This window comes from Lates calcarifer, linkage group LG15 (assembly GCF_001640805.2).
Source record: "Lates calcarifer isolate ASB-BC8 linkage group LG15, TLL_Latcal_v3, whole genome shotgun sequence".
Taxonomy (NCBI): domain Eukaryota; kingdom Metazoa; phylum Chordata; class Actinopteri; family Centropomidae; genus Lates; species Lates calcarifer.
The window spans coordinates 6,159,237-6,174,333 of NC_066847.1; the positions used below are offsets into that span (position 1 = coordinate 6,159,237).

General features: G+C 38.8%; 1 protein-coding gene across 2 annotated transcripts; it reads left to right on the forward strand.

The window, feature by feature from the left end:
• Nucleotides 1–196: 196 nt before the first annotated feature.
• Nucleotides 197–14,553, forward strand: lsr (lipolysis stimulated lipoprotein receptor). 2 transcript variants are annotated; one of them, XM_018699827.2, is made up of 11 exons: nucleotides 197–428; nucleotides 1,682–2,011; nucleotides 2,933–3,052; nucleotides 3,398–3,454; nucleotides 4,946–5,092; nucleotides 6,748–6,948; nucleotides 7,139–7,195; nucleotides 7,845–7,961; nucleotides 8,920–9,217; nucleotides 11,934–12,402; nucleotides 13,784–14,553. In XM_018699827.2, the coding sequence occupies exons 1-11, from the start codon at nucleotides 389–391 to the stop codon at nucleotides 13,817–13,819; spliced, it is 1,872 nt and encodes a 623-aa protein (XP_018555343.1). In that variant the 5' UTR covers nucleotides 197–388; the 3' UTR covers nucleotides 13,820–14,553. The 2 variants fall into 2 exon arrangements, with proteins under 2 accessions (XP_018555343.1, XP_018555344.1); XM_018699828.2 differs by lacking the exon at nucleotides 3,398–3,454 and having other exon boundaries at nucleotides 199–428.
• The last annotated feature ends 544 nt before the right edge of the window (nucleotides 14,554–15,097 follow it).

Consider the following 15,097-nt stretch of genomic DNA (forward strand, 5'->3'; position numbering starts at 1 on the left):
TGGTCAGATTTCTAGCTTAGCGAACGAAAATACATTGGCAGGGAAAGTTTTCTGTATTCTACAATGTTGTCCTGCTCTCACCTCCAGGTCCATGTTGTGAAATTAATCCATCATGAGCAAACAAACTCCCACCCCATACAATGTACCCTACCCCTGTGTTTCGTAATCCGTCTGTGAGAGCTCACCTGTTGGCTGCCCCGCTGACGTGGGGCGTTCAGGTACTCCCCTCGTTTACAACATACGAAGACACAAAATGGAGGTGACACTACCTGGCTGAGGAAAAGTACAGTTGCGGTCGATATTATGCGAAACCTGAAGTTTATGATAGTGTGTTTGATAAATTAATAATAGTTACGTCGACTGAGACGCCGAAAAAAGAGGATTAAAAATGTTTTGGACGTTAATAATCGCCGCTTTAATGGCAACAGGTAAGTTCGCCAGGGTTTTTTTTTTTGACAAACAGGGTGGGCCCTCTTCCGTGAAAAGTCCGTTGATAAACACTGCTTCTCTTGTCACTGTAGTCTCACTAAATTTTGACACTTTTCTATTCGTTTTTCTTGTAGTCACCGTTTTCACTATTTTTCGTTGATGTGGACTATTATTTTGTGCGAAAATAGTATTGAAGTAGTATTGAATAGTATTGAAACCGAATAAACAGGTAACCTCTTATGACGATAAAAATCCTCTTGTTGATACTTGCTGTATTGAACTGAGAATGTTCCTTTACAAAAAACAGATTTGACTTGTAATTTGTTAACAATGGTATTTTTTTAGATTAAAAAAACATGGCAACATTATTTAAAAAAATCCTGCAAACAACACCCTCCGCGAAAATGTGAAAAGTTAGCACTAATGAGTAATAAAAAACAGCGTTTTTATTGGATTTTATCAGGTGTGGTGACATATTTCACGTCAGTAACACTGATAGAAATGCTGCATGGCAATGTAAATGTGGAATGTGCCACCTGGAACCTACTTGTCTGACAATTTTGTTTTGTTTTGATGCTGTGTTGTCGTTCCTGCAGGGCCTTTATATTTAAGGTGAACAATAGGGTTACTTTATGTAGATAAGAGGAAGTCTGAGCAGACACACACACACACACACTGGGAGTGGTTAACACAAGTTTTTGGTAAAGATTCAGTATAACAGTACCACAAACCACAGACTCAAAAATGTTATAAAGTTTGGTCAACATCAAGGTCTGGGAAACCCCAACAAACATAGCAAACATAATATAATGAATTAGAGCTTCAAGAGATTCAAACAAGACTCTTGAAACACGTAATGGCTCTTTTATAATCCCACTCACTGAGGAGAATTAGGGAAGTCTAGTTAAAGATCGCAACATTTCCTCTAACAAGTGACCATCTCCAGTTACACATGTGACCAAAATCACAGGTCTTGTTGTTTCTTGTATAAAACCTGGAATAAATCATTCCTCTTTTCTCTGATAATTTCAAGTTGCAAGTCAGTTTGAAAACACAGCTCGTCTGAGGTGACTCATCTCACCCACTCTTGGTGATACCAGTAGTTCTGAAGAAATATTGTTTGTCATGTACCACGCCTTAGGGGTTTGTAGAGTAGTTAGAGGTCTTTACCCAATATCACATATATGATTTCTCATCATCTGCTGCCTGGTCTCACCCATATAAATCACAAGTGTTTTTAATTCCTATCTAGAGTCCACCATGGCCGTCTCGGTCCAGTGCCCTACCAAGAGGTACATTGTCATCCTCTTCCAGCCCGTCACCCTCACCTGTAACTACCAGACAACTGCCACTCAGCCCCCTGTTGTCACATGGAGGTACAAATCGTATTGCCGGGATCCCATCCAGGCTGCGCTGAATCCCAGCAGCGCTGAGAACATCCTGTCCCAGAACAACCCCAACTACGACCCCAACATCGAGTGTGCCGACAGCCAGAGGACGGTGCGCATAGTTGCCTCCAAGCAAGGCAATGCGGTTACCCTCGGCAAGGAGTACCAGGGCCGCAAGATCAGCATCCTAAACAGTGAGTTAATCAAAACCTACACTCTGAAATCCCATCGACTTAATAGTTAAAATTGGGTTTAAAACATTTCATTATCATCTAAAAAAAATTATGCTAAAAAACAAAACAGCTGCAACTGTCAGTCAGTCAACAGCTTCTCTCTGTGCCAGAGCTTTGGATGACTTTGTCAGACTTGAATTTGTGTGTATATCTGCCATTCAGACTGAATTAGCATGAATACATCTATGTGGGTCAGGGAGAATTGTTGATAAAGAATTGTTGATCACATGTGAATCAGGCTGTCCCATGAATTAAGATTCAAGGTTCAAAGGTTAATTTGCCACATACTCATATTTTTAATACGCGCAGTGTAATGCAGAGGTGACATACTGAGACCAGTGGATTTATAATGAGTCTTTGTGTGTGAGTGAGTGTCCACTCTACTCAGTAGTTCATAGTGAAGTCGTTAACCTGATAACTGCAATTGCAGAGGAACAGCTGCTGCTTATCTGGCCCATCGCTCCAGTCTGCGTTTCACACAGCCTGTCTCCAGAGCAGTGCTCTCTCCTCAAAACACACAAGCATACACACACTCATAAAATGCTGTGCAAATGCTGTCGACTCCACTGAACTTTTTCACTTTTCCTTTTGTCTTGTAATGATTGACTGGGTTAGCCTAGCTTTTGACACAGACATGTCTGTTTCGATTTTCACTCATAAATGTGTGCTGAGAAAAAAAAGACACTGAGTCAAGAGTGAGTCCATCAAGACCAGGACAACACCATGATTTTATAACTGTAAAGATGTAGTGAGGCTGCAGTGAAGTTGGATGGGACCCAGTGTAGAAGAATACACACACACACATAAGTATTTGCTCAATAACATATTTCTCTTGCTGCTGTAAATGAAAAATGAAACCTGTGCATCTGTTGTTTCTCACAGATGCCGACCTGAACATCGCACAGACAGCATGGGGCGACAGTGGCGTTTATGTGTGCTCGGTGATTTCCTCCCAGGACCTCTCTGGTAATGGAGAAGACTACACAGAGCTCATCGTACTAGGTGGGTTGTTTCATAGGCATGGAGCCACATTCTGACACATACATACTTACATACACACACAATTCCTCTTTTCCAGTCTATGCCTCCCCTTTTCTTCACTTTCCTCCCCCCCAGTTCACAAACAGGCAAGTAATGGAGTTTTAAAATAATTGAGAGCAAATGTTTACTCTTCGCCTGACAGATTTTGCAAGTGGCTGATGAACTAGTCTGTGTGCAGATTGAAAGTCAAGAGAGAACACAGCAGTTGGGATAGGAAGTCTTTAGAGTCATAACTGTAGTTAGTAAAATTAGACAGATTACCATGGGGCACTTTTAAGTAATTTTGGCTTTATCTTTCTTTCACAGAGAGAAAGTCAAATACTACTGACCTCCTGCCTGGCATTGACTTACTGGTTATGGAAGGTAGTACAAGCCCCTTGATATAGCTCAGTCATGTTTTACTCCTACACTAGGCGGGTATGAGGGAAAGGTTTAGTTGCTGAGGAGATAGGATTGGCAAACATTTCTTACACAACATCTGAGCTGCTTCACTTGAGGTCACTCAGGTTGTGTGTGTTTTTTATTTTTTAAAAGATTTGGAAATCTAAACTTGTTTGTTAAGTAATTTGAACAATATCGGCCTTAGACTTTGAAAATATTTCAGGCCAAGACTGTAATCCATGTGCACAGACAGGAGGAAATATAAACAGGCCTCTGCATTTAACAAACATCCTGTTATGGGGTAGAAATGTGTCAACATAATTAGTTGAAACCAACTGTTCTGTTTGTGTTACACTTCACTTAACCTTCTCAACCTCACACTCTCTTTTTTTTTAATCTACCTCCATTTTCTCTTTCTTTAACATGGCTCAGCTCCCATGTGTGACTTTCAGTGGTTAGGCAGATAGTCTGTGGCCCTGCCTTCTTGCAACAAAAGAACATTCAGCACACATTTTCTTATCGGTGAACACAGCCAAATAATGTTTTCTTTTCCCTATGTGTTTTGCTAATCCAGTTTCCATTATAGATAATTCATTTTAGCATAGAGTATCTCCCTTCTCTTTGCTGTTGTTGTTTCTTTCCTAAGTGGCATGTGTTGCCTGAGCTTGCAAAGAGGAATCATGCCTCGGTAACAAACCAGCTTTACTGGTTTGACAGTACTTTCAGAAATACTGTATCTAAGATACTTTGTTGATCTGAGTGGTCATTTAAATGATGATCCAATGATTCAACCAGATTGTTTTCACTGAAATACAAAAAGCAGCAGGGCTATGATTATACTGTTGTGCTATAGGAGTCTATACTGACTTGGTTAAGTGACAAACTTCTGCTGTTCTCTAGTTGACTGCTCTATAGGGATATATTTACATATTACTGCTGAGGGAATTTTTTTTTTTTTTTTTTAGAAAATCCAGCCAAAGCAGAATCTCTTTTACTCTAAAGTCTAAGTTACACAAAAACTGCAAGATAAATATATCTGCAAGCTATCATGAGCTTTATGTTTATTTTTCTTAATTATATGAAAAAAAACAACTTTTTATCTATATATCATCTTATTTCTCTTAATATTTTTTTAATGTTCCTTGTAGTAGGGATATTCAGTGACTATGCAAATATGAAATCTCATGAATTTGCACTTCATCCAGAACAGGTGGCATTCATCAGGTGGAAAAAACTTTGTGCAGTTAAAAGTGTTTGGTGAATTTTACTTGGAACACTTGTATTAGCGTAACAAGATTAAATTAAGAACATGAAAATGTTCTGGCATGAGGCTACAGAAGCTGAAATCTGACCCCCCCACCCCCACCCCTCCTCTGCTCTCTAACAACAACTTTATTTTCCTGACTTGTGTCACTTCTTAAAGGAGACATCTTTGATATAAATGTATCTAACATTGCCTGCTGGTCCATACAGACTGGCTCCTGGTTGTTTTGGTGGTCTTGGGCTTCCTGTTGCTGCTGATCCTGATAGGAATCTGTTGGTGTCAGTGCTGTCCACATACCTGCTGCTGCTACGTCAGCTGCCCCTGCTGCCCCGACCGCTGCTGCTGCCCACGAGCATGTAAGTACCACTTGTTGTCTTTCTTGTACTGGTTATAACCATAGGGTTGGATATCAAACTTCACTACTTTTTTAGACTGAAACACATGTGTGAAGTAGCCAGTGGTGAAAATTGCCAAGTACCAGAAGCTTCCATCGAATATCTGGTCAGATTCAAACTCCTCTGATCAGTTTCTGATTTAAATTCTAGTTTTACCAATGTTTGACTGCATTTCATAAATGGCTGCACTGAGACATTAAACTTGTTGTAAAATTGTTTTGTTAAATGAAAAAAAATGTTTTGTAGACAAAAGCATGTTTACATTCCTCAAAGTAGAATCTGTTGTGGTTACAAATTAGCTAAGCTCAAAGGATGGATTAGCGGGTACTTTCCAGCTGTCCTGTGAGTCAAGTCAGCTCACTTGGTTGTTGAAGTTCTTTGGCTGCTTATAGATGTTTAGAGTATCAGGTTATTGTGTGTGCGTGTGTGTGCGTGTGTGTGTGTGTTTATTTAAATATAAAGAATCACAATACAGATCAGGCCTTTGATTACACATGTGAAATGTCCATTCAACAAATTTGACTGTAAATTAATTTATAAAATTACTACTGTACTGTACTTAATGTATTATTAAAATACACACAAGCACATACAGACAGCATCAGAAACACTCACAGACAACCCTAACCCTAACCCTAACCCTAACCCAAAGTTAAAAGTTAAAATTATTGAAGCCTTAAAGTCCCTTGTAATTCTTGTAATTTTATATGTTGCAGAATGCTGGAGCACAGTTTGTCCAAGTTCAGTGTTTAATTGCCTGGTATTTAGAGTTAGCTGGTCCTGGGATCTGGTCTCAGGAACAGTATTTTTTTTAATTTGTGTGAAGATGTGATACACTAAGGCAGCTTTAGAAATGTATATTTATAAACAAAAATAATAACATATGGTTGTTGTCTTGTTGCTGGCGAGGACCAGCCTACTTTTTAATGTATTGCATGATATTGATATTCATCTCCTGTAATGAAGTAGGAGGCGTAGGTGTAAACTGTTTCATTATAGCTCAAGCATCATGAGAGTACAGGATATCTGCATAGTCAAGCACAAACATGAAGCCTGATTTAATCTCAGGTTGAGAAATGTTTTTGTTTCCATGACCTTACAATGATATTTAACACAAGTGAGTTAATCAAATTAAGGTCTTGATGCAGCGTGATTATGACATGTTGCAAACGGGTCCTGTATTATTTCACTATCCGTATGAAATTGTTTCACGTTGTACACAGCCAGAATGTAACCATTAAAATCTGAGAGTTGTAAAATTTTACTGGACCTGTTCATGTCATGTATTGTTGCACTGTACTGTTGTGCTTTTTTATGCGCATTATTTTGTCTTAATTTACCTACAATGCACAGCTTACTTCAGGAAGAAGCAAACCTGCCTCATTTGGTTCAGATTGTTTATTTATTTTATTATAGAGCATGTGCTATAGAGCTAACCACAAGGTTGATAAAGTACAATCTGAGTTTTTAGTTTCATCGCTAAACAGAAAAATGATATCCCATGAAACTGTATATAGAGTTAGATAAGAAACTAGATGCTATTCTCATGTCTGTATAGTACATATGAAGCCAGAGTCAACATCCAATTGGTTTGCTACTAATTTTTTATTTTACAGTGTACGAGGCAGGAAAAGCAGTGAAGAAAGGTCTGCCCAGCCAGTATGCCCCCACCCTCTATGCTCCCAGTATGTATGCTCAGCCAGCATATACTGGCCAACTAATGAACCAGCCTGCTGTACCCATGCTTCCTCTGCCCAATGGAGTTGGACCCCCACCTCAGAACGGTTACAGTCGTGAATATGATGGTGCCAGCTCAGGTGAGAATTGCTTACAGTAAAACAAAACTTGTGTTTCTTGAGTCCCCAGAATGCATGATGAGTAATTTCTGTAGTTCATTATGTGTTAGACTAGGGTGAGCACAGTAAAATTCAGTCAACTGAAACTACAAGTTTAATAAGAACTTGTTGCTAAAGCCTTGTTTAAATATGCTTTGTTGTTTCTGTGCAGTTGGACAGGGCTCCCAGGTGCCTTTGCTGCATGACCAAGACGGTGGAGGGGACAACAGTAAGTACATAAGGGAAAAAAACCCACAAAAGTTATGGTATTTAATGTGGGTGGGGTTTTCTTGCCTTGACATCTGCACCGCAAAACCCATGCACTTAGAGAAACTTCAGATGATGAGACAGGAGGAATATTTTCACGTGTCTCCACTTTGATTTGCTACGAGTAAAATTTGTGAAATGAGTTGTACTCTATGATGTGAATAAGTTCAAATAAAATCCTAGCTAAGGTGTTTAGCTATTAATACTCAACATATTACATAAGCATTTTAATGACTATTGTTGCCCCTTAGTGTCACGCTTACCTATAACATCCACATTACCATGTCATTGAAATGAGTCTTGTCTGTATTTTTTAAAGCTACTAATTAAAAGTTTGTGTAAAACTCCTTTGAAATTACACGTCCAAGCTTTTCTATTTCTCTTAATATTTTTTAATGTTCCTCGTAATAGGGATATTCAGTGACTATGCAAATATGAAATCTCATGAATTTGCACTTCATCCAGAACAAGTGGCATTCATCAGGTGGAAATGAGAGATTTACAACAACTTTGTGCAGTTAAAAGTAACAGGATTAGATTAAGAACATGAGAATGTTCTGGCATGAGGCTACAGAAGCTGAAATCTGACCCCCCTCTCCTCTGCTCTCCAGCTCGCAGTGGGTATCGTATCCAGGTGGACCCTGATGGGAACGCCACACGTGCCATTTACTATATGGAGAGGGAACTGGCCAAATTAGACCCATCAAGACCTGGCAACTACAACCGCTGTGAGTGACGGATGACTTCATGCTATTCTGGTCACAGTTTCGTGCCAACTGTGCCGCAGACTACTGTGGGAAAAAAATATATCAACTTCTGGTGAAAGTGTGGATTCCATGTTGGTTAAATACCTGGATCCCTTTAGCTTTGTGGCCACATTCATGTTATCTGTTGTTTGGTCTCTGTGGTTTAATGTCAAAAATGCTATTGGACCCCATTTCCTCCCATCACAGCATTAATAAGAATATTTTTCTGATTTAAAAAAAATTATATACATACATATGTAAATATTACAGTTTGAATATGTAAAATTTTTTATAACACAATATATAACACAGTTGGATTGACAAGATGCATTGGACTGTTTTCCATTGTGGTTGATTGCACTGGGGAAAACCATAAGCAACGGTAAATGTTACATGAGTGCTGACATAATGGCACCTCTTTCACTTTTACTGATTGATTCATTTCATCTGAAGCCAGCGGAAGGTTTCAGTTACGGTTATTGTTTGACCATGTTGTATAATAGTTTGTAAGCATAAATGACCCTGTCTGAGCAAAGAAGAACATATCAGCAGAAAAACAAACAAGGCAGTTGTTACGAACGTAAACTGTTAAATTATTGCCCACTGGTATCACATTTTAGTTTAGTTTTGTTTTCTGCTTTTGAAATGATAGTGACAAATAAGACTGGTGTAAAATTGACCAGTATTTTTACCAGTGTGCAAATACACACAGCAACATTCAACTAAAATTTACACATGAAAAGTGAATGTATTTTATATCATTTAAAAAGTGTACTGTATAAATTATAAAATTAAAAACTTAAAACTTGAGATTCGTTGTTTGTGGCATGCAGGCTGTAGGGCCTTTTAAGTAGCTACCTACTTTGTGCCCTTCAACCAGACACCATTTTATTTATTCTGCCTTACCTATAATCTCTTCCCCTCTGCTCTCCTCCTTCAGTGGACAATATGAGCGAAGTCAGTTCCCTGCACGACAGCCTTGAGCCTCGGGCCCGCGGGGGTCGTTCCCAGCCACCACCTTTGGCCACGGTCTATGACCAGGATGAAGCTATGAGCACCATCAGCAGTGTTTCGCAGCAGGGCCGCCGTCGTGATGACTACCCCCGCCGTGGCGGAGGCTACGTAGGGGATCGTGTTCGCGCTCGCTCCATGGACAACCTTGACGACATCGGACGCCGTTATGACCGAGACAACTACCCACCTCAACGGCGCCCAGATGAGCCCAGAGGAAGGAGAGGGTGAGTCTTATTTCCCTGAGCAAGATCTTCTTCTTACCATTACCAAACCATTTAGGACATTCTAGATTAAATGTAATAAATGATGATACAACAGTCACAAAGTTTAACAATAATTTCAGGTCCCTGCTGGTACCAGATGTATCAGATTACTCTATGTACTATTACTGTTAACTATTTATTTAGTTCCAGTTTCTAAGCACACAGATAAATTCCCCTGTGCTTGGAGATAAAATATGTAAATGAGAGGAAAATTGTCTTTGCTTAGAAACTGAGAACTAAATTAAATGAACAATCTTTTTGTACTTCTTGGGCCTGGACTGTGGTTACAAGCCTGTGATGCTTCCCTCTTCCCCCATCCAGAGTTGACTGTAGGACCCCCAGGAGGTCCACCAGAAAGCACAAATGGGTTTATTTTTCAACTGCAGGATTCACCTACAAATATTGATAGTGGTATCAGCCTCAGTAAGCCAGTATTAGTTGGGCTGTAGCCTCCCTTATCACATCATCACAGATTATCACTGATTACATTTATTGCCTTCAGAAAAATATTCATACCCCTTTACTTTTTGGATACTTAGCTGTGTTGTGAATTTCAATTTAGATTAAAAGTAATTTTTGCATATCAGTCGTCTTCACTCAGTAAATCTCCAAAACAATTAAGTGTGCATGCATGCATTCTTACGTGTGTGTGAGAAATGGAGATGACAGTTTTAAGTTGTAGTTAAGTCTTTACCTAAAGCTGAGAGGTGCTCAGCATGATCAGAATAATATCCCTTTTTTATTTTCTCCTTTTTGTTTTGCTGTTATTTTACTTGCTTGTGGTTCAGTTCAACATGTGCACTCAGGTCTTCTCCGAACAAAACCATATTTTACCAACCTCACTCATCTACATCTAGGGGATATAGAAACTGTTGGGCATCAACCTCAACTTCCCTTTCATCTTTTATTCAGCTGTGTATTATGCAGATAAACGATAAGTTATGTTTGTGAACACGATGAGGGAGTATGTTCTTTGTTTCCCCATAACTGTGAACAAATTATATAAGATTAGAAACATTTTAGTGTACTTATTTTTAAAGGGAAGATTTTGAAGATAACAATATATCTTCAGTAGGCAGATTTGGATCATGCCTAAATAGAGAATTAGGTCATACCAAAGCTGTTGCTTACCCTCATAATTTGCATATTTTATTTTAGTTTGGAGCTGTTCTTCCATTGCAGTACGTAATGCACTATACTTTAAGTGAGTAAAATGTAAAAAAAATTATTAGAGTTCAGAGGTGGATCTAAGAATACCGAGAAATGTGTATAAGAATTCTCAGAAATGTGAACTGTGGGCTTCCAGTTATTATTGTGCACGAGGTGGGGCTTCCCAAAATAAAATGTGACTACATACGGGTAGTTTTGTGGTTTAATCTGCTGTCAGTATGCTTACACTGTCAGTATGTAGGTTTTAGCTGAACAAAATCTGCACCTAGACTTTTTGCCAGAAGTGCCTCTGCAGTACTGTTGTTTAGGGCCCAAAGTAGAAGATTCAAACGTAGCAAAATATGGGTCTTTGTAATGATGTTAGTTTAGCAATTGTTTAACAATTGTTTAACAACGATGAAAACCTGCAATTTCTTGTTTGAACTTGAAGTTTCACTTATTAACCTCAGTCAGTAATGATGCAAACTAATATCTTACTGTCGATCTTACAGTTATGTTATTATGTTATCTTTGTCTCTAATGAATGATCAACATAATATATGAGCACACACTGCAACTGCAGAAACAAATAACATCATTTTAAAAGCCACTGATGTAGTTACACAAATTGTTATTGCATTTTAAGGGGGGGCTGGAGGTAAAATTTAGTTTGCTAAAGAGGCAGAAGGAGATTATGGATTCATTATTCCAACTGCATTTAGCTGTATTTACCATTTTCTTCAATTTTGCTAAATATGTAAAATTTTTATAGTACATGAATGTGTTAAGATATAAAATGCTTTCCAAACAGTCATACTCTGTATGTTATGGATGGCTGATGGCTCTATGCTGATTATATATATTGCCTGTATTCACATCCTGCTGTTTTTTTGGTTATTTATTATTATTATTGTTTATTTTATTCTTAAAATGTCTTAAAATCTAAATTGTATTCAAGTCATTCTGTATTTGAAAATCTCAGTCATAAGACAGTAAGTCTCTACTTCATATATTCTTTTCATATGGGAGACACAGTAAAACGCCAGTCTTTGCCAGGTCTGCTGATGTAGTTTTGCTCTCCCACACAGTGCAGCCTTTTTTTTCTCTGAATAGCTGACCACAGTGTGCTCAGTAACTTCCTTAGAAGTTTCAACTTTGCAGTGCTGTTTTCAAAGTATGATCTGTGTTTGTTGAAGTAGAGCTCACAGTTCCCAGTTAATCAAAACTTCTGAAAATATCTACCTGGTGATTGTCAGTGGTTGTAGTTTGTTAAATGTCATGTTTATTGCTGTATAGGAAATATTTAAATCATTTTAAAACTATGAATCTCACCGTTTAGTGGCCTTGTGTGCAGTGTTTAGTGCCTGGGTTTCAGCTAAACAAGACTATTGTATAAACTGGAACTGAGAACACAGCTATTAGGATTAAGATGAACTTGTCCTTAAATTCAGTTCAGCAGCAAATATAATGACAGAGTAAAAGGTAGTATGTTTCTGTTTCCTCTAAATTTGCTACCTTGTCTCTTTAGCTCGGATGATGAGTGGAGCAGCAGCGCCCGCAGTGGCCACAGCCGCGACTTTGACGACCGCCGGCGTCGTGACTACTCCCCAGACGATCGTCGAAGAGGAGAGGGAGGAGCCTACGGCGGCCTTCAAGGCAGACGCAGCCGCAGCCGTGATGATCTGATGGACCTGGAGAGGGATCGCCGGTATGCCGGCGCTCCCAGGGGCGGGCGAGATGATTACGATGACAGCTTCTTGCGAGAGGCAATGGAGAGGAAGAGGATGGGCGAGCAGCAGCGAGCACGCAGCCGGGAGCGTCTGGACAGCGAGAGTGACCGCTCAGATCGGGGGAGGGCACCTCGTGGAGCTCCACCTCTTCCTCAGATCCCACCCTCTGGCTACCCAGGGCGCCGTGATGATTACCCACCTCCTCCACCTCCACCTTACAGTGAAGATGAAAGTGTGTCATCTTCAAAGAAAAGCAACCTCCGTAAGGTTAGTCACAGCAAAACTCACATTCATAAAAGCAGTTTAAGGGTGACAACTTTCAATTGTTGTGATGTATGCCTCTGTACGATGTATGACTTCTGTGATGAGACAGATCGTGAGTAAGCCAGCTGGAAGATTGAAGTATAAGTCTGTGTTTTACTTATTGTCAGCAAAACTCCTGAAAAGATAAAACACAACAATGTATTGTTTCTAAGTATTGCCTAAGAAGCCAAATCCTATACAGCTTATTCCTCCGTCCCATAGAGCTCCATTATTATCAGAAAGCCACACCATTGCACCGGCTATGTTCCTTCATTATCATGAACATGTGCACCGTAGTTTATTTTGAGTCAGTCCAGCATACCCTGTCTTGTTGCTGTAAATACTCACTACACGTAATTAGGAACTCACCTAGTACTTTATTACACTGTACACCATACTAATACCAGGTAAAGTCTCAGTTTTCTCTCACAACAGCCTCAGTTCTTCGTGGTGTGGATTCCACAAGATGTTGGAAACATTCCTTTGAGACTCTCGTCCATGTTGACATAATTACATCACATAATTTCTGCTGTTTTTTCAGCTGCTCATTCTGAACTATATGCAAAATAAATCAAATTGTGATTATTTTGACAGATATTGCGATTGCGATATGAGTCACGATTTTAGGGGGAATTTTTTTATAAAATTTTCAGGGGGGGAAAAAAAGAGTGACGGCGTGATTTTTGCTTGGATCTGTATTAAGCAAGCATGTTCCATTACATGTGGATTTGTGGGCCAGGGCATTTGTGTAACACGATAATGCTTAATTTATAATGGTATGTTGTGATACAATGTGCCTCCCTACCATTTTGCTATTTTCATAATATTTTAAATTCTTCAGGCCTAATGGTGAGGCCAGTGAAGTGCCCTGACCACTTGTCATGTTCATGAAGCCAGTTTGAGATGACTTTTGCTTTGTGACATGGTACATTATCATGTTGGAAATAGCCAGTAGAGAATGGTAAATTGTGGCCAAAAAAGAATACACGTGGTCAGCAACAATAACTCAGATAGGCTGGAGCACTGAAATGAGAGAGTCAACAAGACGTTTCTGTCCACAGACCTGCAACTCACTGGATGTTTTTTAAAATAGTTTTTTACACCCTTGTGAGTAAACCCTAGACTGCTGAGTGTGAAAATCTGCACTGCTGCCACATGATATGTTAATTTGTGGCTGAAAATAGTCCCCGATAAATGCAATTGTAACTCCAGTTTGAGTAACATCTGTTAAAATCTACAGCTACTTAAGGAAATTTCTGCCTCTTTTTAATGATATGTTTGTAATATCTAAAATATGATTTTATCCATTTAGGATTAACTGGACATCACTTTTCTTATCTTACAGAATGGAGCTGTGAGTCGGGAGAGCCTGGTTGTGTAACCGTGACGTGAGCAACCTGTCCAATACTTCAGCTTTGATCCATCTCAAAAAAGGACCAGTTGATTTCTAAGACTGTAAATATTAGTCACACTGCTCATGTCCTGTGCTGATTTTAATGTTGCAAAATTTATGGTAAACGTACAAATTGATGCTGAATGTGTATGTATACTTTTCTTACAGGGAAGACGTGCACAGATGAATTTTTCTGTGCCTTTTTATGTATAAAAGATTGTGGCTGCCACAAGTGCCTTAGAGTGTACAGAATTTTACATGACTTTACATTTGAAAGTCAAGTGGATGCATAATTCTGTGTAAACGTTTTTAATCTTAACACGTAAACATGTTGGGATTGGTTTCGACTTTGGCAGTGCTTTTAATGTTCAGTTTCACGTAGCTGATAGAGATACAGATTTAGAATTGTAGGGGTTTATGGGTTTTTGTGTTTGTTATGTGTTGTTTTGCTCTGCTCTTTTTGTTTGTTTTTATAAAAAAAGAAAAACCCTGTAGCGTTTAGTTGTGTTGGAGTGTTTAGAAACCTGGTGAACAAAATAGTCTCAGTGAAAATGTGTTTTTGAGTACTTACATTTTATTTTTGTTCTTTTTTTAAACACAGAATTTAAGTTTTAACCTTCAGTATATTGTACAGCCAAGCAGTAGTATGCTCGTAATATGCAAATATTAATTGTGATGTGATGAAACCTAATTTTACAATAAAGGTCTCCATGACCAGGCCATTTACTGTATTTAACTTGCAAAGTGTTGCCACTAGATGACACCATCATGTTGTATTTTAATGGTACAGTGATTAAGCAGAAGTAATACAGACCCTCGGCTGTCGTGTTTCTCCGGATCTCGTGAGGTATTGATGTTAGAGCAGTACAATGTTTAATACAAAACTTTCCGTACTGATTAATTAGACACAGATAGTTCTTGCTTAAGTCTCAACACTGTTTCTTTTACCATTATATTAAAATATCATAAATTACGGCTCCAAAAATGACTGTGGAGTTTAGTCGACACCTCATTGTTAACAGTCACAACATGAAATGAAATTTAAAACTTGCTAAGGTGGGATTTACTGCAGAGGTGTTGTACCACATCATATTTTGCAGATGTTTTACTGCATGTCATGAGTTTGTCTACTCAGATTACAGTTTATGTATATGGTATTAGAATGCCTGGTGTGATTAACTGGTATGCTTACTATCACTATGAATGTATAACACACGAGGCAGCACGTCAAATATCAGTGTTCATCCTTTAAAGGGACAGACTGGA